This window comes from Sciurus carolinensis, chromosome 7 (genome assembly GCF_902686445.1).
Source record: "Sciurus carolinensis chromosome 7, mSciCar1.2, whole genome shotgun sequence".
Classification (NCBI taxonomy): Eukaryota; Metazoa; Chordata; class Mammalia; order Rodentia; family Sciuridae; genus Sciurus; species Sciurus carolinensis.
Genome location: NC_062219.1, coordinates 130,306,903 through 130,322,793, shown reverse-complemented (window position 1 = coordinate 130,322,793; position 15,891 = coordinate 130,306,903). Strand labels below are relative to the sequence as shown.

The 15,891-nt window shown below is 43.6% G+C and overlaps 1 protein-coding gene and 1 non-coding gene across 2 annotated transcripts; one reads left to right on the top strand and one right to left on the bottom strand.

The window, feature by feature from the left end:
• Positions 1-1,704: 1,704 nt before the first annotated feature.
• Positions 1,705-2,601, bottom strand: LOC124989428 (putative vomeronasal receptor-like protein 4). Its single transcript, XM_047559273.1, has one exon. It carries the CDS (start codon positions 2,599-2,601, stop codon positions 1,705-1,707), a length of 897 nt encoding a protein of 298 aa, XP_047415229.1.
• Positions 2,602-8,586: 5,985 nt separating this feature from the next.
• On the top strand, positions 8,587-8,668 carry Trnas-gcu (transfer RNA serine (anticodon GCU)). Its single transcript has one exon. It is a non-coding gene; the product is annotated as a tRNA-Ser (tRNA).
• Positions 8,669-15,891: the final 7,223 nt, after the last annotated feature.

Here is a 15,891-nt window from a genome sequence, read left to right as displayed (position 1 = left end):
ATGTATTTTGATTGGGTGTTTTGTGATTTCAGTTTCTGCCTACATTTTTATTCTACTTTAAAATGAGTTTTTGTGTAGTGTAAATAAAAATTCAAGTTCATATTTTACAATTTTATTCACATGCTTCTCTCTTTTTACTTATTTTCTGCTGACACAAGATGAATTTAAATATTCTCAACTCAATTCTGACTTTCGGGAGGAAGACAGAATAACACTTACTTAGGGAAAATAAGCTCCAGGCATGCCGTGGCTAATTTTGCCAACAATTACAAAATATCCCTTTATTCATTGACTACTTTGTCATCTGTTCTTCATGACTCCACTCCTACACTCCATTCCTGAGTTCACTTCCAGGATTTGCACTCCTTCCTGTTGAATCCATAGCCTATTGGGGCAAGACCCACTTTGTCTTGTTCTCTATGCTAGATGTTAGGAGGAGGCTATCAGAGGAGAACCGTGGAACTCAGATAGATAGCACAGTTCACATCTTCCAGCAAGTCACAGACACATGAAGAAGATGAGTTCATAAACATATTAGAGTATGACATAATAGAGTCACGAAGTTACTTAAAGTCTGCATGGAAAGGTACCAGCAAACCAGAAACAAATGTGCATTCACTGCCATTTTCTTGAGAAGTAAAACACCCAGATATATCAAGGGCCCCAAGAGAGACAGGGAGGAAACATCCTTCCCAACAGAGGGCAGGCCCTCTGTGTTAGCTCTAATATTTTGCACAATGAATATGTGCAATAAGGAAGATATTTCTTTCTCTGGTTGAGAACCAGCACATTTTGTAGATCTCTAGAGACAGGGTTACTGACCAGATCAGGCAACTAAAGACTCTAACAGCTGCTGTTTTGAAATAAGCCAGGATTTGGTTTCAACATTAATTTTTCACTCATTTGTTAAAAAATGCATTCAAGTGGTTAGCAAATCAGAAAACACAGAAAGAAAAAAGAAATTCTCCATACTATGCTTCCATTAACTTATCTTCTCTCAAAAGAGGTAACTAATCTTCAGTTTCATTTGTTTTCTTACAATATTTATATATAGATAACTTTCAACTATATATTATATCTAAATGCTATTACTCTTCATAACTTTAGAAATTAATTAAAGTAAAGTTGTTAAATATAAATACACCTTAGATATCATTACATCCCACCATTTGAACTCATTTTTTTCATAAGTTCTGTAAAATCTGTTGAATGGATGAATATTTATGAATATAGTTAAACAACAAGCAAAATGGACCCTTCATTAGATATTGAGGTTTTTAAAAAAATAGCACTGCAATCTAAGATAGTCATCATGTTGTTTTTCCTACCTGAACACCTTCAAGATCAGGTCCCGAATTGCACTTCTTGGGTCAAGAGATGAATACACAAGAAATCTTGATATAATTTTCTAAATTATACTTCTGTAAAAGTGGTGGCATGAAAGAACCTCTTACACCCATGAGAACATCAGATGCTTCCTGAAGAGTGGCAGGAAGGAGAATGGGAAGGTGGCTGTGTCCCTCTAGCTCCCGATGACCTCTGTCGGCTCAGAACTGTCACCCACTCTGGTGTGAGACTGCACCTCTGTGTGACTCACCTACTCTTACTGAGTCTTGCATCACATGCAGTAACACGAAACCAACAGTGTTTTCAAACTTCCTGAAAGGATCACTGAAATGGATAATTTCTCCATGTCTTTCCCTGTCAGTGAGCATGACAGCATGCAGCTAGATGTCCATCTCTGTGAATCAGCACAAAGGGGCTAAGGATTGCATAGCCAAGGGTCAGAAACTCTTGAACATCTAATGCTATGGAGTCATTCTCTAGGGAGACAGTTGAATACACGGTCATAAAACAATCTGTCCAATAGAAGAAGAGAAAACAGAGCATCAGAAGGAGAACACTTTGAGCAGCCTTCATCTCAGGGGGAGTTCTGTAGAGCAGCTTGGAGGTCTGCAGGTAGAGGACATGCTGGTGGTGCTTGTGCAGGAGGAACATCATATAGCCACTGGACCAGCCCATGACACCCTGGAATGTAGCATCTCGAAGGACCATGAGAGCAAGAAAAATCCACCTGATTATAAAGTTTTTTGGTACAAAATAACAGTAAGTGTACCTGTTACTAACTTCTGATGTGTTCAGGCTGCTGATATGTTTGATATAAAATGGTAAGTTCATGCTTATGATGGCATTGAGAATCCAGAAGAAGAGCAACAAGGGAAGGGTGTTCTGTGCAGACCTGGGCTGCAGCCTCCTCCACCTGGAGGCTCTGGGACTGATGGTGACGGCCTGGACCACCGTGAGGAGACTGGTGGTGCTGATGGACAGGCCACGGGTCACCCTCTCCAGGTAAACCAGAATCTTACAGCTTACATCACCTAGGAGGTTTTGCAAACCAGAGCTGGCTATTGTCCTTGGTGTTCCTTTGGTAAAAAGCATTAGGATATTTGTAAAAGCCAAATGGATGAGAATAAGGGGTATAGATTTCTTCTCAATACGTCTGAAAAAGCAAATATAGTTCATAAGAACAAAGATGTTCCCAGCACTGCCAAGTCCTGTTAGAAACATGAAGGTCGTTCCCTTGAGCAGGTTCAGAACCATCTGAGGCAGAGAAGCTTGGATGCAGCAGATACCTTTGTGAAGAGAGCCTCAGCCATGGTTAGGTGCATCTGCTAAAAGATTTGCATATCAGCAATTTCTAAAGTGCAAGGACAGTCAGGATATGTGTAATAGTTCAGATTTCTGTCCAAGTTACTCTTCCTTTCTCTGTGGCACTCTTTATTTGTCATTCTATGTAGCATCCAACACCATCTTGAGAACTAGTATTCACATCAAGCTTTCCACCCCAAATTTCTTCAAAGTCTCATAAAATAAATACCCATCTACCTGTTCAAATCATTAATATCCCACCTATGTGAAACCTCAGCATAGTTCATGAAACCCACAGTCCCCCAGGCAGAATCTCTTTGTCTTTTTTGTTTCACTCCATCATATTCAATTCAAGAAACTCACTCATGCTGTCCTGTCTACCCCTCCTCCCCCACACTAATGAAAGCCCACCTTCAACACATTTAACATCTTGTAAATTTAGTGTGTTTAAATTTCCCCAGTGTCTGTCATTTCATTGCATATTCCTTTCTATCCCTCGTGTTGGTTAGCATGACAATGTCTCAGTTTGCTCTTCAAGTATTGTGTCTTTGATGATAACATTCATATTTCTGTACTTCTTAACCCAAAAATTATTCCGTGACTTTACTGCTTACAAATGTTCAGTTTTTTTTTCTTTTTCACAGTACTCAACATGAAACTGAATTGCATAATTTCTCCAGGTTGGATCCAATAGTTAAATCTGAATCAGCCAAAGACAACTAAGAGCAAGTCTCTTCCCTGAGAAAACCAGATAAACAACAGACGCACTCAGGAAGGTTGCCCCAGAGGAGCCATGGAATGCTCTTTAGAGATCTTCAGCAGGGGTCTGAGTCCCCACAGATGACCAAAAGGGCCTCTAAGGGAAGGCTGGGGCAGTCTGACCTATAGTGGTGTTTACCAAAGGGTTAGGGTGTGAGGAATGACCGTCCATTGCATGCTGTCAGGAGATGATGGCCCTGTGTGAGTCAGGAATCCCAGTAAAACCTCTTGTAGGAAAGTAGGTTGGGAGACACTGGGCCTGAAAGACATCACTGGAGTAGGATCCAAAGGGTCAAGAGGGTTTTTCACAGCTGCTGCAGAACCCTGGGAAGCCCTAGCTGTGTGTCTTCCTGATGTGGTCAACAATGGGCTGCTTTGTCTTCATCTATCCCAGTCCACCTCATGGAAGCCTGGACAGGATGTGACCTTTTCCAATCTCAGTCTCCCCTAAGAACTATGGTTGATTTATCCAGAACAGTAGAAACCAGGATGTTAGAAGTAAACCCAGGATTTGTATATGTTCTATATGCTTCAAGTGTAATTCTGCAAGCCTGCTCCTCCTCCCCTGCAAATCATCACAGGGTTGCTTTTCACTTCTCTATGCTGAAGGTCTCTGGCAGCATGAAGTGCAGGAATGCAGGTTGAATGCAGGATTGGTACCAGGCAACCCCTGAGTTCAGGAATATCAGTTCCTGCCTTTCCACCTGTGTTTCCTCCCCTGATGATGGGGAGGCTGAAGACTGAGCCAGTGCAGGAGAGATGGCTCTCGCAGTCCTAAATGTCACAGGCCCGATGCCTCAGGCTGCAGGCATTAGTGACAGGCACAGCCATTGTGGTAACTCTGTGGTACAAATGGATTGATTGCTTATTCTGAGATGGGCTGTGATAAAAGTGACTGGGCTCAACTTGCCTCAGTGCCCTGAGCACTTACCAAACCTGTTCTTCTGTCTTTCACGTCTTTCTAGTGATTCTCATTTTCCCAGCAGTCCTTCACCTTCCCAGACTTCTACAACCTGAAGCAGAGGCACTGCTGAGACTCTTGATCCCTCCTCTCTCATCCAGACAGAATGAAGAATGACAGAGGAGGAGGAACATTATCCCACATTGCTTTAGTAACAGTGTGGTAAACTTTTATCAAAGACAGGCTTTGTGGTCAGGCAGATGTGCAGCGCCCCATCTGCACCTGACACCCAGCAGCTGAAGCAGGTAAGCCCCTCCACCCGGGTCCAGTTTCTCAAGTAAGATGTGAGATTAGTGCTTCCTGCTGCAAAATACCAACTAAATTTAAAGTGTGTTAGCTCTAATAATAATACCAGACTGAAAAACACCTAGTAATGATTGATTCTCAAGAGAGAAACTGTGTTTTTAAATAAAAATTATTCTTAGTAGGTCCGTCAAATAATGAAGTTGTCTTACGTGTATGGTGTAATATCATGCGTGAGGACAGAGAGTGGAAGAATGGATGCAGAAGGAACTCCTTCAAAATAAACACACTGCACTCAGGGCCCTAGCAATATGATGCAAGACAAAGGCTGCCCTCGTAACACAGAAACAAAACTTAGGTGCCGAGACCTTACGAAAGCTAAGGATGCTGGCAGTCACAATGCAGGACAACGTGAAGGCTGAGGAAAGCAGCTTTCCCTGGAGGCCAGGCAGTCCTTCTGTCTCTGGAACTTCAGAGCCCACCATGGAGCTCTCTGATGAATCTTGATCCTGAACACAGGGTCATAGGTGCTTGTAGAGAAAGATGGAGTCTTGTTTAAGAGTGCTTTCAAAAAGTGAAATCAGGGCAAGGAGTAAACCACTTGCATGAGAAACTTAGTGGTCTGGCAGTGCCCCTGTTCAAGGACTGATAAGCTCTCTGCCTGAGAATAAAACAAAAAAAACTTAAAGACAGCTGGTTTCTGCTCTCAAGGCCTGGCTCCTGGCCAAATCCAGGTCTGGAGACCAAGCGTACCGATGGCACTGAGCCCAGTGGCTCCAGACAATAACTTTATATGTTTACTCCAGTGTATTTAAGAGAGATGAGAAGAACTCAAAGGTGACAAGACTGCTTTCTTTGGTTATGTAGGCTGCGAAATGCTCATGATGTCTCTCCAGTGCTGAGTTGGTGTGCTACCTGGGATGGTTTTCCTTTTATATATTCTTTATATGTCTTAATAAATACTATCTTTTCCTGTACGGCTTGTGGTGGTACATTCAGTGGATTGGCCCATATAAATTATAAGTCTGTGCACAGCAACGGGAATATACGTTCCCAGACAGTGCTCCAGCACTTCTGCAGGGACATCGACCATCAAAGGCCCTTCCTCTTCCTGGCCAGGTGCATACCTTTGGATACCAGAAGACGATGAAGATCCTGAGGCTCAGACCCTCTCAGCAACTACTTTGTTTTCATGGAGAAAGAGTAAGATCTGTGCTTCTTAGGAAATGTCACCTGGCACCTGTGAGAAACTAGAACCCTCGGCCCACTCACCTTGTGCTGTGGACAAGCTCTGCACTGGTCCTCTAACAAGGGGCAGCTCCCAGGTCACGTGTGTGCATTCTGGGTTTGCAGTGCTCTTGGTTACCATGAACTCATACCGAGAGCTCAGTCTTTGTCCCTGATGCTGATCCAGTAACTAGGACAAGACTTTAAGAAGAAGGAAAAAGAAGCTTCATCGCTTTTCTGGTAATGGCAAAAGACCATCGACCCATGATTCCCACCACAGAGGCTGCCATTCTGACTGGCTGGGAATGAGGACTTTAGACTGGAATATAAGGACCATTCCCCAGATGTTTTCAGGTTGTCATTAGATGTCATTAAGGTTGAACTTTATTCTTGAGAGAATTGTTCTCCTTCCTTGGGTCAGGAGCTTCTTTGTTCAGGTGGGCAGTAAATGGATAGGTAACTTTCCTTAGACAGGAAGGATGTTCATCTTCTTTTCCCCACAATAAGGGAGGGGAAGAGGGGGAAAGGGAAAATAAAAACAACCATGTCAGTTTTAAAATAAGCTGCCAATGGTGGAGCAGCAAGGTCAGCATTCTAAACATAAAGTGGACCCTGTTACATGACAGGACCCCTGTTAAAACCACCACCAGGAGAGCAGTTGTCAGAGTTGACACCTGTCAGGGGAAGCAAGCCTCTGCAGGACCTCAGTCCCTGAAGGTCGACTTTTGTCTCCCTCCACAATTACTGCATTTGTTTGGCTCAGAGTTATCTCAGCCTTAATTATGTTCTAATTATTTTAACAGAAGTCTGTGCAGTGAGAAAGTGAACAATGAATCACGTTTATGTCCCAAGGGTTTCCATATTACTGGCCCTCTTCCCCTTCTCCCAGTGCTCCATGCTGGGAACCAGAATGGGGACAGCTTCTGAGGAAGAGTGAGGCACTTCCCCCCCTTTTCCAGTCCTTTCTTACACTCAGGAATAGAGTCAATGATGACCAGCACTGGGGACTCCACTTTCTGAGCAAGTCCCAACCATGGATTCGGACAGGGCAGAGTCACCTTGATCTATGCACACACGCAGCAGCTCAAGTTCTTTTTTAAATGCAGCTACTTTATTTCTTGTATATTAAACAGCAAATTGGACACAATTAAATAGGTTCATCTCCTTTTAAAAATTCAATCTTCCATAGAAAGATTTGAGGACAAACACATAACACATCTATACCCAGGAAGGTCCTAGTTTTCATTCTGTTGCTAGGGAGGACCCTCTAGTCCCTGGGGCACAGCAGTGTATATAAATGGGGCACTGGGCCGGGACAAGAGGGGTGGGCAGCAGGGCTGGCCTGGGCAGGCTCCTGTCCCTGGGCTTCCTTTAGCATCCTGTGTGACTGTGTCCTCATTACCTGGAGCTGCCTCTGGCACACAGTGGAAGTTTAATCCTTCTGCTTCGTGTAGGACACCTGACTGTCCCTGATTTGAATGAAGAAGCCAGATCACAGGGTTAATCACACACCATGCTTGTAAGGCTAAGTACAAAGTGAAATATAAATGATAAACATCCCTATCGGGGATAGGTTAGCACTTCCCTGTCACTTTTTTTGTTTAAAAACTTGAAAATTGTGTTTTCGTGAGGTTGAGATACACATAAATCTTTGGGCAAGCTGTGCTGGTGTCTTACTGGTTTTAGGACCCAGACTATGTTCTGACAGTCCTGGGGGCCTTCTGTAGAAGTGCAGTCATCAAGGAAGATAGTGCCTGGTCTTCCAGATTCTGCAGAAGGACGGAGCCTGACTACCCTGCGGATGTGCTCCAAGTCGCAAATCCTCTCCTGTTTAAAGAGGAGAGAAGATTACACTTCTTGAATAAAGACGGTTAACTAAACACCAGGAAACAAGATGAGCCGTGAATGGCAATCGCGCTCTCCAGTACTCTTAACTGAGGAAGGACTATCCGTTTTTTCCGAATCCGTGGGTGAAGTCTTGTACCTCCAGCTGTGCAGGTGGCCGCCCTGGGTCGCAGCCTCTAGTGCGTTCCCTGTGTGCACATTCTGTTGGAACGCTCTTTCAATTATAAAATCATTTACTTCCCCTTTTTGTAGCAGTTTGGAGGGTTGGCTGGAGATTTGGTTTCTGATTATCTTTCCTCAGGACACACACAACAGAAAGCCAATAATTGAACACAGAGACTCTGGCACAAAAGCATAGGCCCAATCCACACCTGGTGGCCTCCCCTGCGGCAGATCCACGTGACCCTTCTGGGTCAGTCCCTCTTGGTCTGTCTCACTGTCAAGGAAAAGTGCGTCTCTGGATCTCAGGAGGCTTCTGTTTCTCATAGAACTGAAAACTGCCCTAAACAGAGGCAAGCACGCTAAACGACGACTGGGGGAGCCAGGAACTAGGGTTCTCCCCTGAGCGGTTCCCCCGTCGCAGCCGAGCCGCAGCACCGAGTGGACGTGCAGAACCGCCTGCGCAGGCCCCGCGCTCTTCGCCCGACTCCCGACCTGCACGCCCAAGGCAGCCGCGGCCTGGGATCTGGTGCGCAGCACCAGGTGCACCTGGCGGGGCACAGGTGCCTCTGCGCAGGCGTCCAGCGCAGCAGGTGCCTTGGTGCGCTGACCCGCCGCCGGATTCCCGGCAGACTCGCTGGGCCGTTGCCCATCTGTGCGAGACTGGCTGGCCCTCCGTTTAGCAAGTCGCTCTGGCGCCTGCCTCAACTGATCTGGCGGAAGCGGCAGTAACAGCATACAGGGACGAGGTGGCCGAGTGGTTAAGGCGATGGACTGCTAATCCATTGTGCTCTGCACGCGTGGGTTCGAATCCCGCCCTCGTCGGTAGACCCCCCTCCTCCTAGCGCGCAGTGGGGGTGGTTCCATGACTCACGGTAGCTGGAGAGAAGCCAGGCCGGTGTCATTTTAGAAATCCCAAGACAAAATCAGCAGACACCAAGGCAGAAATCCAAACAGATTCTCGAGACAAGTCGACCTTGAAGAAATGTGTGGCCATCACAAGAGATGGCCCGCGTAAACGTTTACCCTTGCCATGGTAGACCCTCCGTTCTGCATCTGCCTTGGTGACAACTGCGCAGCGATAAAGGGTCGCCTGACTGAGGGTCTGTCCTAAACGCTTCCTTTTAAACTTGTTCGTTTTCGTTTTAACAGCTGCATTACAGCCCAAGGAGCAGACATGCTGTAGTCCAGTTTGACAGTCTCCACGTTTTTAAGCACCTCGTCTCTGTGGAGAATCAGTGGTTTAAGGGGTCGTTGCAGGAGTCGATCAAAGGCCCCGCATATCTCTGGCTGTGGTTAGAAGTAGCTGGGCGTCTGTCATTCCTCTTGCAGTGCATCTGTCTGGACAGAAGGGACCCAGCTCCCCCAGACACTTGCCAGAGTGGAACAGTGATGATTTATACACTTCATAGGTAGATAGTGAAAGAGACTCAAGATACTTAAAGGTATCTCCAGCCTGCCTCATGGGTAGAATGTCTGGAACCTTCCCAAATGCCATTCTCTGTGCTTTCATTTGCTATAAGCTATCAGATATATTTCTTGTTAGTTTTCAAACAATTTTCAAAATAATTTGATCATAGAAACTTTTAAAATACACCGAAATTTATATTAGTATAAAACATCCATGTAATTATTTCAGAACTTCCATTTTATAACTTTGGAAATTCCCGTTTTACAAAATAACATTATTTAATACTTCAAACTTTTTCTCAAGACATTATCCTGCATGCATAAAGCCCATGGCATTATGTCAACTTAAATGATCACAAAGTGGGCACCTGTGCTGCCATAGCCCAGGTTGTGAATGGTGCCTGGCCAGGCTAAGAAGGGCTGCTGTCCGGTCACTGTCCCTCCCCCTGCCAGCAACCACTAATGGATCTAGCTTCCATTACTCTGCACATTCTTATTATTTTAGTACCAATTTTTTATTCTTAACAACTAATCCTTTCTTATACCTAAGGTTTACATAAATAAAATCACATATATTTTCTACTTTTCGTTAATATTCCATAAGTTTCATTATTTCACATAGATGTGGTTTCTCTAGTTTTATTTCTGCATGGAATGCAGTAGAGTGAAATATACAACTTAGTGAGGGCTTTCTTCATTGTCTACTCCGTAGAGCAAGCCACCCTAAAGCGTAACTGCTTAACACATTCATCCTCTGCCCACTTCTGAGGTCAGGAGTCCAGGAGCAGAGCGGCTTAGCCCCATCCTCTGCTCAGGGTCCCTCACGATACTGCAGCAAGCCAGGGCTGGGGCTCCAGCCACCCGAGGTCGCAGTAGGCCCTGGGTGTGGCCTGCCGCTTGGGGCGCTCTCCGCTTCTGTGCTGCGCACAGGAGGGCTCTCAGCGGATCGGCTAGTTTCACCACAGCAAGCCTGCCAGAGGAGCCAGGGTGAGGCACCACACGTTACGAACTCCATAACCTCATTTTGGAAGTGCTTTCCCAAAGCATTCAAAGATCGCTTTTCAAAGCAGGTAGATGGGGCCTTTGCTCAGTGATGTGAATCTTCTCTTCCTTTCCATCTCCTATGAGCTTTGCAGCTTTCCCTTCCCTCGGGGCTGCACTATTCCAGGGAATGTGCAGAGACTAGGTGGATGGGGGCTGGCTAAGCATCCATTCATCTCCCACTCCCCTAAGCACGTTCCACACAGCAAGATCATAGAGTAAGCTGACTCTCAGTCCAAAGACCCAGACCTGATTCCTGTTAGCATCTTTCACTACTGAACTTTGGTCTAAGCACAGAGGTCCTGTCCTGCTGCACAAGAGGCACAAAGCCCTTTTCAAAGGAATGGAAGACCATGGGAAACTTGGTCTTTTGGGGTAACATAGCCTTCTATGCTGCCCTTTCCCAGCATCCATGACTGAGCTCAGGAAAGCATCCACCTACCCTGTCCAGGGATGGCTTTAAACAGCCCTGTTCCAAGTCAGGTGTGGTGGGGCTCACCTGTAATCTCAGCAACTCACAAGGCTCAGGCAGGAGAGTCCCAGGATCAAGGCCAGCCTCAGCAATTTAGCAAGACCCTGCCTCAAAATAAGATTTTTAAAGGAGGCTGGGAGTATCAGTGGTAGAACACTTGTGGGTTCAGACTCCAGTACACACACACACACACACACACACACACATACACAAACACACACACAAAGGGCTGTGCTCTGGGGGTGGGGACACCGCATCCCTCCCAGGTTCCCTGCCTGCTTGGTGACAGAGTCTGACAAAAGGCTCTTCTTCTACCTGCAGTGACTTTGGTTCTCCCAGAGGAGGAAGATCCAGGCAAACCTGGCACAATTACTCATGGAATCAACTTGAAAAATTGATTACAATCTCTTTTTTGTTGCTGTTGTTGGTACTGGTGATTGAACCCAGGGCTCTTCACCACTGAGCCAATCCCCTGAACACAGGGCTGCTCCACCACTGAGCCAATCCCCTGAACACAGGGTGCTCCACCACTAAGTCACACCCCCTGAACACAGGGCGCTTCACCACTGAGCCACATAACCTGAACTCAGGGCTCTTAACCACTGTTCCACATCCTCTGAACATGGGGTGCTCCACAACTGAGCCACATCACCTGAACATGGTTCTCCACCACTGAGCCACATCCCATGAACATAGGGTACTCTACCACTGAGCCACATCCTCTGAACAAAGGGTGCTCTAGCCCTGAGCCACATCCCGTGAACACAGGACTTCTCCACCCCTGAGCCATATCCACTGAACACAGGGTGCTCCACCACTGAGTCACATCCCCTGATCACAGGGTGCTCCACCAATGAGTGACACCCCCTGAAGACAGTCTGCTCCACCACTGAGATACACCCCTTGAACAGAAATTTCTCCATCACTGAGCCACATCCACTGAACACATGGCTGCTCCACCAATGATCCATATCTCCTGATCCTAGGTTTCTCCACCACTTGGCCACATCCCCTGATCACTGGGCTGCTCCACCACTGAACCACATTCCTGGAACCAGCATGTTCTCTACCTGCAGACCTCCAAGCTCCTCTACGCAACTCTCCCTGAGATGAAAGTGCTGAAAGTGTTCTCCTTCTGATGCTCTGATTCCTCTTCTTCTGTTGGACAGGTTGTTTCATGGTTTTATATATAACTTTCTCCTGAGAGAAGCATTTCATAGAAGTAAGTGCTCTAGAATTTGTGGACCTTGGCTATGCAATCCTGAGCCCAGGGATGGACACCTGGATGAATATTAAAGTGCTCACTAAGAGGGAAAGGCATTGAGAATGTGACTGTTTCACTGCTCTTTACAGTAGGTTTGAAATCATTCCTAGTTTTGTGTTGCTGTATGTGATGAAAAAATCAGTTAAGGGTGACTGAGTCACCTAGAGGCACATTTCCTTACCACAAAGCTGGTGACAGAAATGACAGATCTCATAGGAAAGCTGGTTAAGGGTGCTTCTTCTATCTCTTATGTGCCTGTATATATTTGACAGTCTTACTGTCTTGTAAACCTCAAACTCTTTTGATATGTTTTGATATGTAAAGTGTATTTATTCATGATTAATAGGAAATATTTTTAGAGTCATTGTACTTAAAAATAGAATGCAATAATATACATTATTGAATGTCATCTACATTATGAAATCTACAAGAATAAAAAAACAACATGAAGTTGTCTCATTTGATGGATAGATGGAGATATAATGAAAATAATTAGTTTAATTTCTGTCCTTTCTTATTTCTAACTCACAATTCAAAATCATTTTTCTCCCATAAATGAGAACATGGTGTTGATCACAATTCATGACTTCTTTCAGGGGCACACTAGTTAGAGTCTTTACCCTGCTGGGCATTGTCCCCCTTCTGCACAACTGCACATTATATTCCTATTTATAAACAAATGAACTTGATTTTCATTTTTATTTAATAGAACCAAAACATATATTCATGTAGAATGTGCAGATATGGCAGTAAGGTATTTGACTAAACTATTTAAAAATACTATTGATGCTGTTGATGTATTGATCATATTCCCTCCAAGACATCAGAGTTGAGGCAGAAGCCCTTCCCTCCATTATCATGTTGTTCTCTGTGTCTTTCTCATCACATTCTTCAGATTTGGATGTTTGAATTCTCTAGTAAGACATGGTGAAGGCCTTTCCTTAGTGGCTTGTTTTTACTACATTAACACAGATTTAAAGTAATTTATTAATGTTATCATATCATTCTCCAAAATTAAAGTTTATCTGCCTCATATAATGGTGGCATTCTTGAAGATAAAGGGTGTACTATTGTCTTAGTTCCACATTCTCCTGTGTAGTTGTCTCCTAAAATCTAACATAGAGAGCAGACAAAGTGAGCCATCCCCCAACAGGTCATCACCTAAGGACTCAAGGGCAAGGAGCAAAAATCCCCAGAAGTGCCCTTAGGAATGAATGTCATGTAAAAGTGGAATCATGAGGATTAAGTGACTGAGCATTAACAACACAAAAGTGTCTATCTGAATGAGAAGGTGGCTAATGAGTGTACAATTTGTCAAGGTTTGCGTGGATTTTATTTTTTCTACTTAAGTGTGATTCTATTTCATTGTAAAATGTGGGAATTGAATTGAGAAAATAAAAGTACATCTGAAATCATGACTAGAAAATAATTGAATGGAATAGTGCACATGATTAACATTGTTGCACACATGGAGTGGGAGAGAGGAGAGGAATGGGAAGCACTGGCCTTGGGAACACTCTGTCATGCCTGTAGCTCAGCGAGTTTATTTGGTTTCTCAAATATCTGTAGATTTTTTAAAGTATAAAATATCAACAGTGAGATAAGTCTTCATCAGTTGTTCCTTAGAAAACTTATACAATGTTTATAGTAGAGATGACTGAATATTCTCTTAATTTTTGTGAACTAAACCTCCATATAGAGAAACCCAAAAAAACTTATTGTATGGAATTGACACAGCAGTGTTTACACACAGACTACAGTTGCTAAAAATTGAAACAAAGAAATATTTTGAAAGCAATCAGAACAATACGTCTAGTAAAAGTCATCAAGGATACCTAATTGATAGTGGACTTCATACAAGAGATCTTCTGTCCCACACAGATTCATCGATCATAAACCTAGTGAGTCCCTCCTCTTATAGGTGGATGCAGGAACATGTTGGGTCTCCAGCAATCATTGTCAGTTCATGCCTAGTGTTAGTTAATGGCTGAAATGTCTGGTGGTTCCCTTGTTCCCATGATCAGTCATTACTAAGTCTACCAGGTCTGGTTGTAGAAGAAGCAGGAGGAAGAGGTCAGTGTGCTCTGGCAGGACAGCAAGGTTCCTCATGAGGAGCTCCATTCCCACCACACAGGGAGCTCTGTGTCTGCAGCCTGGCTCCAGGATGGGATTAATGGAGGAGCCATGGAACTGGTTCTTGAGGTTCAAGTTATATTTCCTCACAAGATTTGGGGTTTCAACCTTCTACAGATCCAGAAAGAACTGGGCACAACTCCTATATGTTTCATTGCTACAGAGACGGCAATCAATTGATCAATGCCAAAGATCTCTGAGTCTCACAGTTCTGATTGTTTTCCATTGTGGTAAACATGACCACTGTCTCTCAGTGAACCAGTGCCACCATATGGCACATGTGACCTTGGGATCTGATGTTCCCTTTTTGTTTAAGGATTTTATTTCATTACTGGTACTTCCCAATTTCATGTTGAACTCATGGCAATGAACCAACAAAATTTATCTTGGATGCTGAACTATCCTCATGAATTTCTTCAGCAAATGCTTTTGGTAAAATTGATACCCACAGGCAAAATATAATATTGGATTCTGATATAAACTGTACTCAAAGTTGAGCAAATATTTAAACATACAACTAAAATTTTAGGATGCAATATAGGGAAATACTCCTTGACTTTGGTCTCCTCAGAGAGTTATTGGATATGACATCCAAGGCAGAAAAATCAGAAAAAATTATCAAGAGTGACTTTATTAAACTAAATTCACTCAGCACACAAAGGAGACACTCAAATCAATGAAAAGCCATTATGGGATGAGACCTACATTTGAAAACTCTATGCAAATTATGTGAGTCACTCATATAGGAATATAGGCAAAAATCCCAAGACTAATAAGGTTATAAATGGGCAAGGGTCTTAAAAAATGTTTTCCCAAAGAAGAAATGAAAATGTCCACAAAGTATATGACCTGGCTCAGAATCACTGATCATCAGGAAACTGCAAATCAAATTCAGAAGACAGAACCTCATTCTGTTTGATGGTTTCCTTGCTAGGAGAGAAGAAAGAAAAAGTGTTAGCAAGGACCTGGAGAAAAAATTTCAATTTGGAAAAGTGACTATGGATATATATGTATACAGTTGTTGAGATTAAAGTTCCTTGTCCATTATGAGAATTGTATGGATATTCCTCAAAGAATTAAAAGCACAGTGCAATCCATCTTAGGCAAAAGAATGAAGAGGCACTACACTACTTTAGAACTCAGTATATACCACAAAACTCTAGTAGGAATCTATTTTGCATGGTATGGGCAAAAAACAGAGCTTGCACTCACTCATGGAAAAGAACAGGGAGCCTAGAATTTGCTCATGCATCTTCAGCTAAGTGGTTTTCAACAAAGGTGCCTTGAAGATTCATTAAAGAAAGAATGTTATACTCAATGAAGTGGTCCTGGGAAAACTGCACATCCACATGGAGAAGAATGTAACTAGACTCTTGTCTCCTTCAAGCCCCCAAATCTGTCAAAATTTAATAAAGACTTAAATGTAAGCCCTGAATAAAACAAAGTTTTAGAAGAAAACCAGGGGAAAGACTTAGGACATTATAATAGGCAAGAATTTCTGGACAAGTCACCAAAATGACAGAAAACACCAGAAATAGAGACAAAGGGGATTCTATTGAACTAAAAATATTTCTTCACAGGAAAAGAAAAGAATGAACAAGAGTGAAGACACTACCTACCTAGTAGTGGAGCATATTTTGAAAGTGTGTCTCATATTCAAGTAATATAAAAGAAACTTAAACACTCAACAGCAGGAACTGTTGGCATAGTTTAGTGGGAGGCTGTTTC

Excerpts from the sequence above, each read along its gene's own strand:
- LOC124989428 (XM_047559273.1), bottom strand. The coding sequence starts at position 2,601 with ATGGTTCTGAACCTGCTCAAGGGAACGACCTTCATGTTTCTAACAGGA.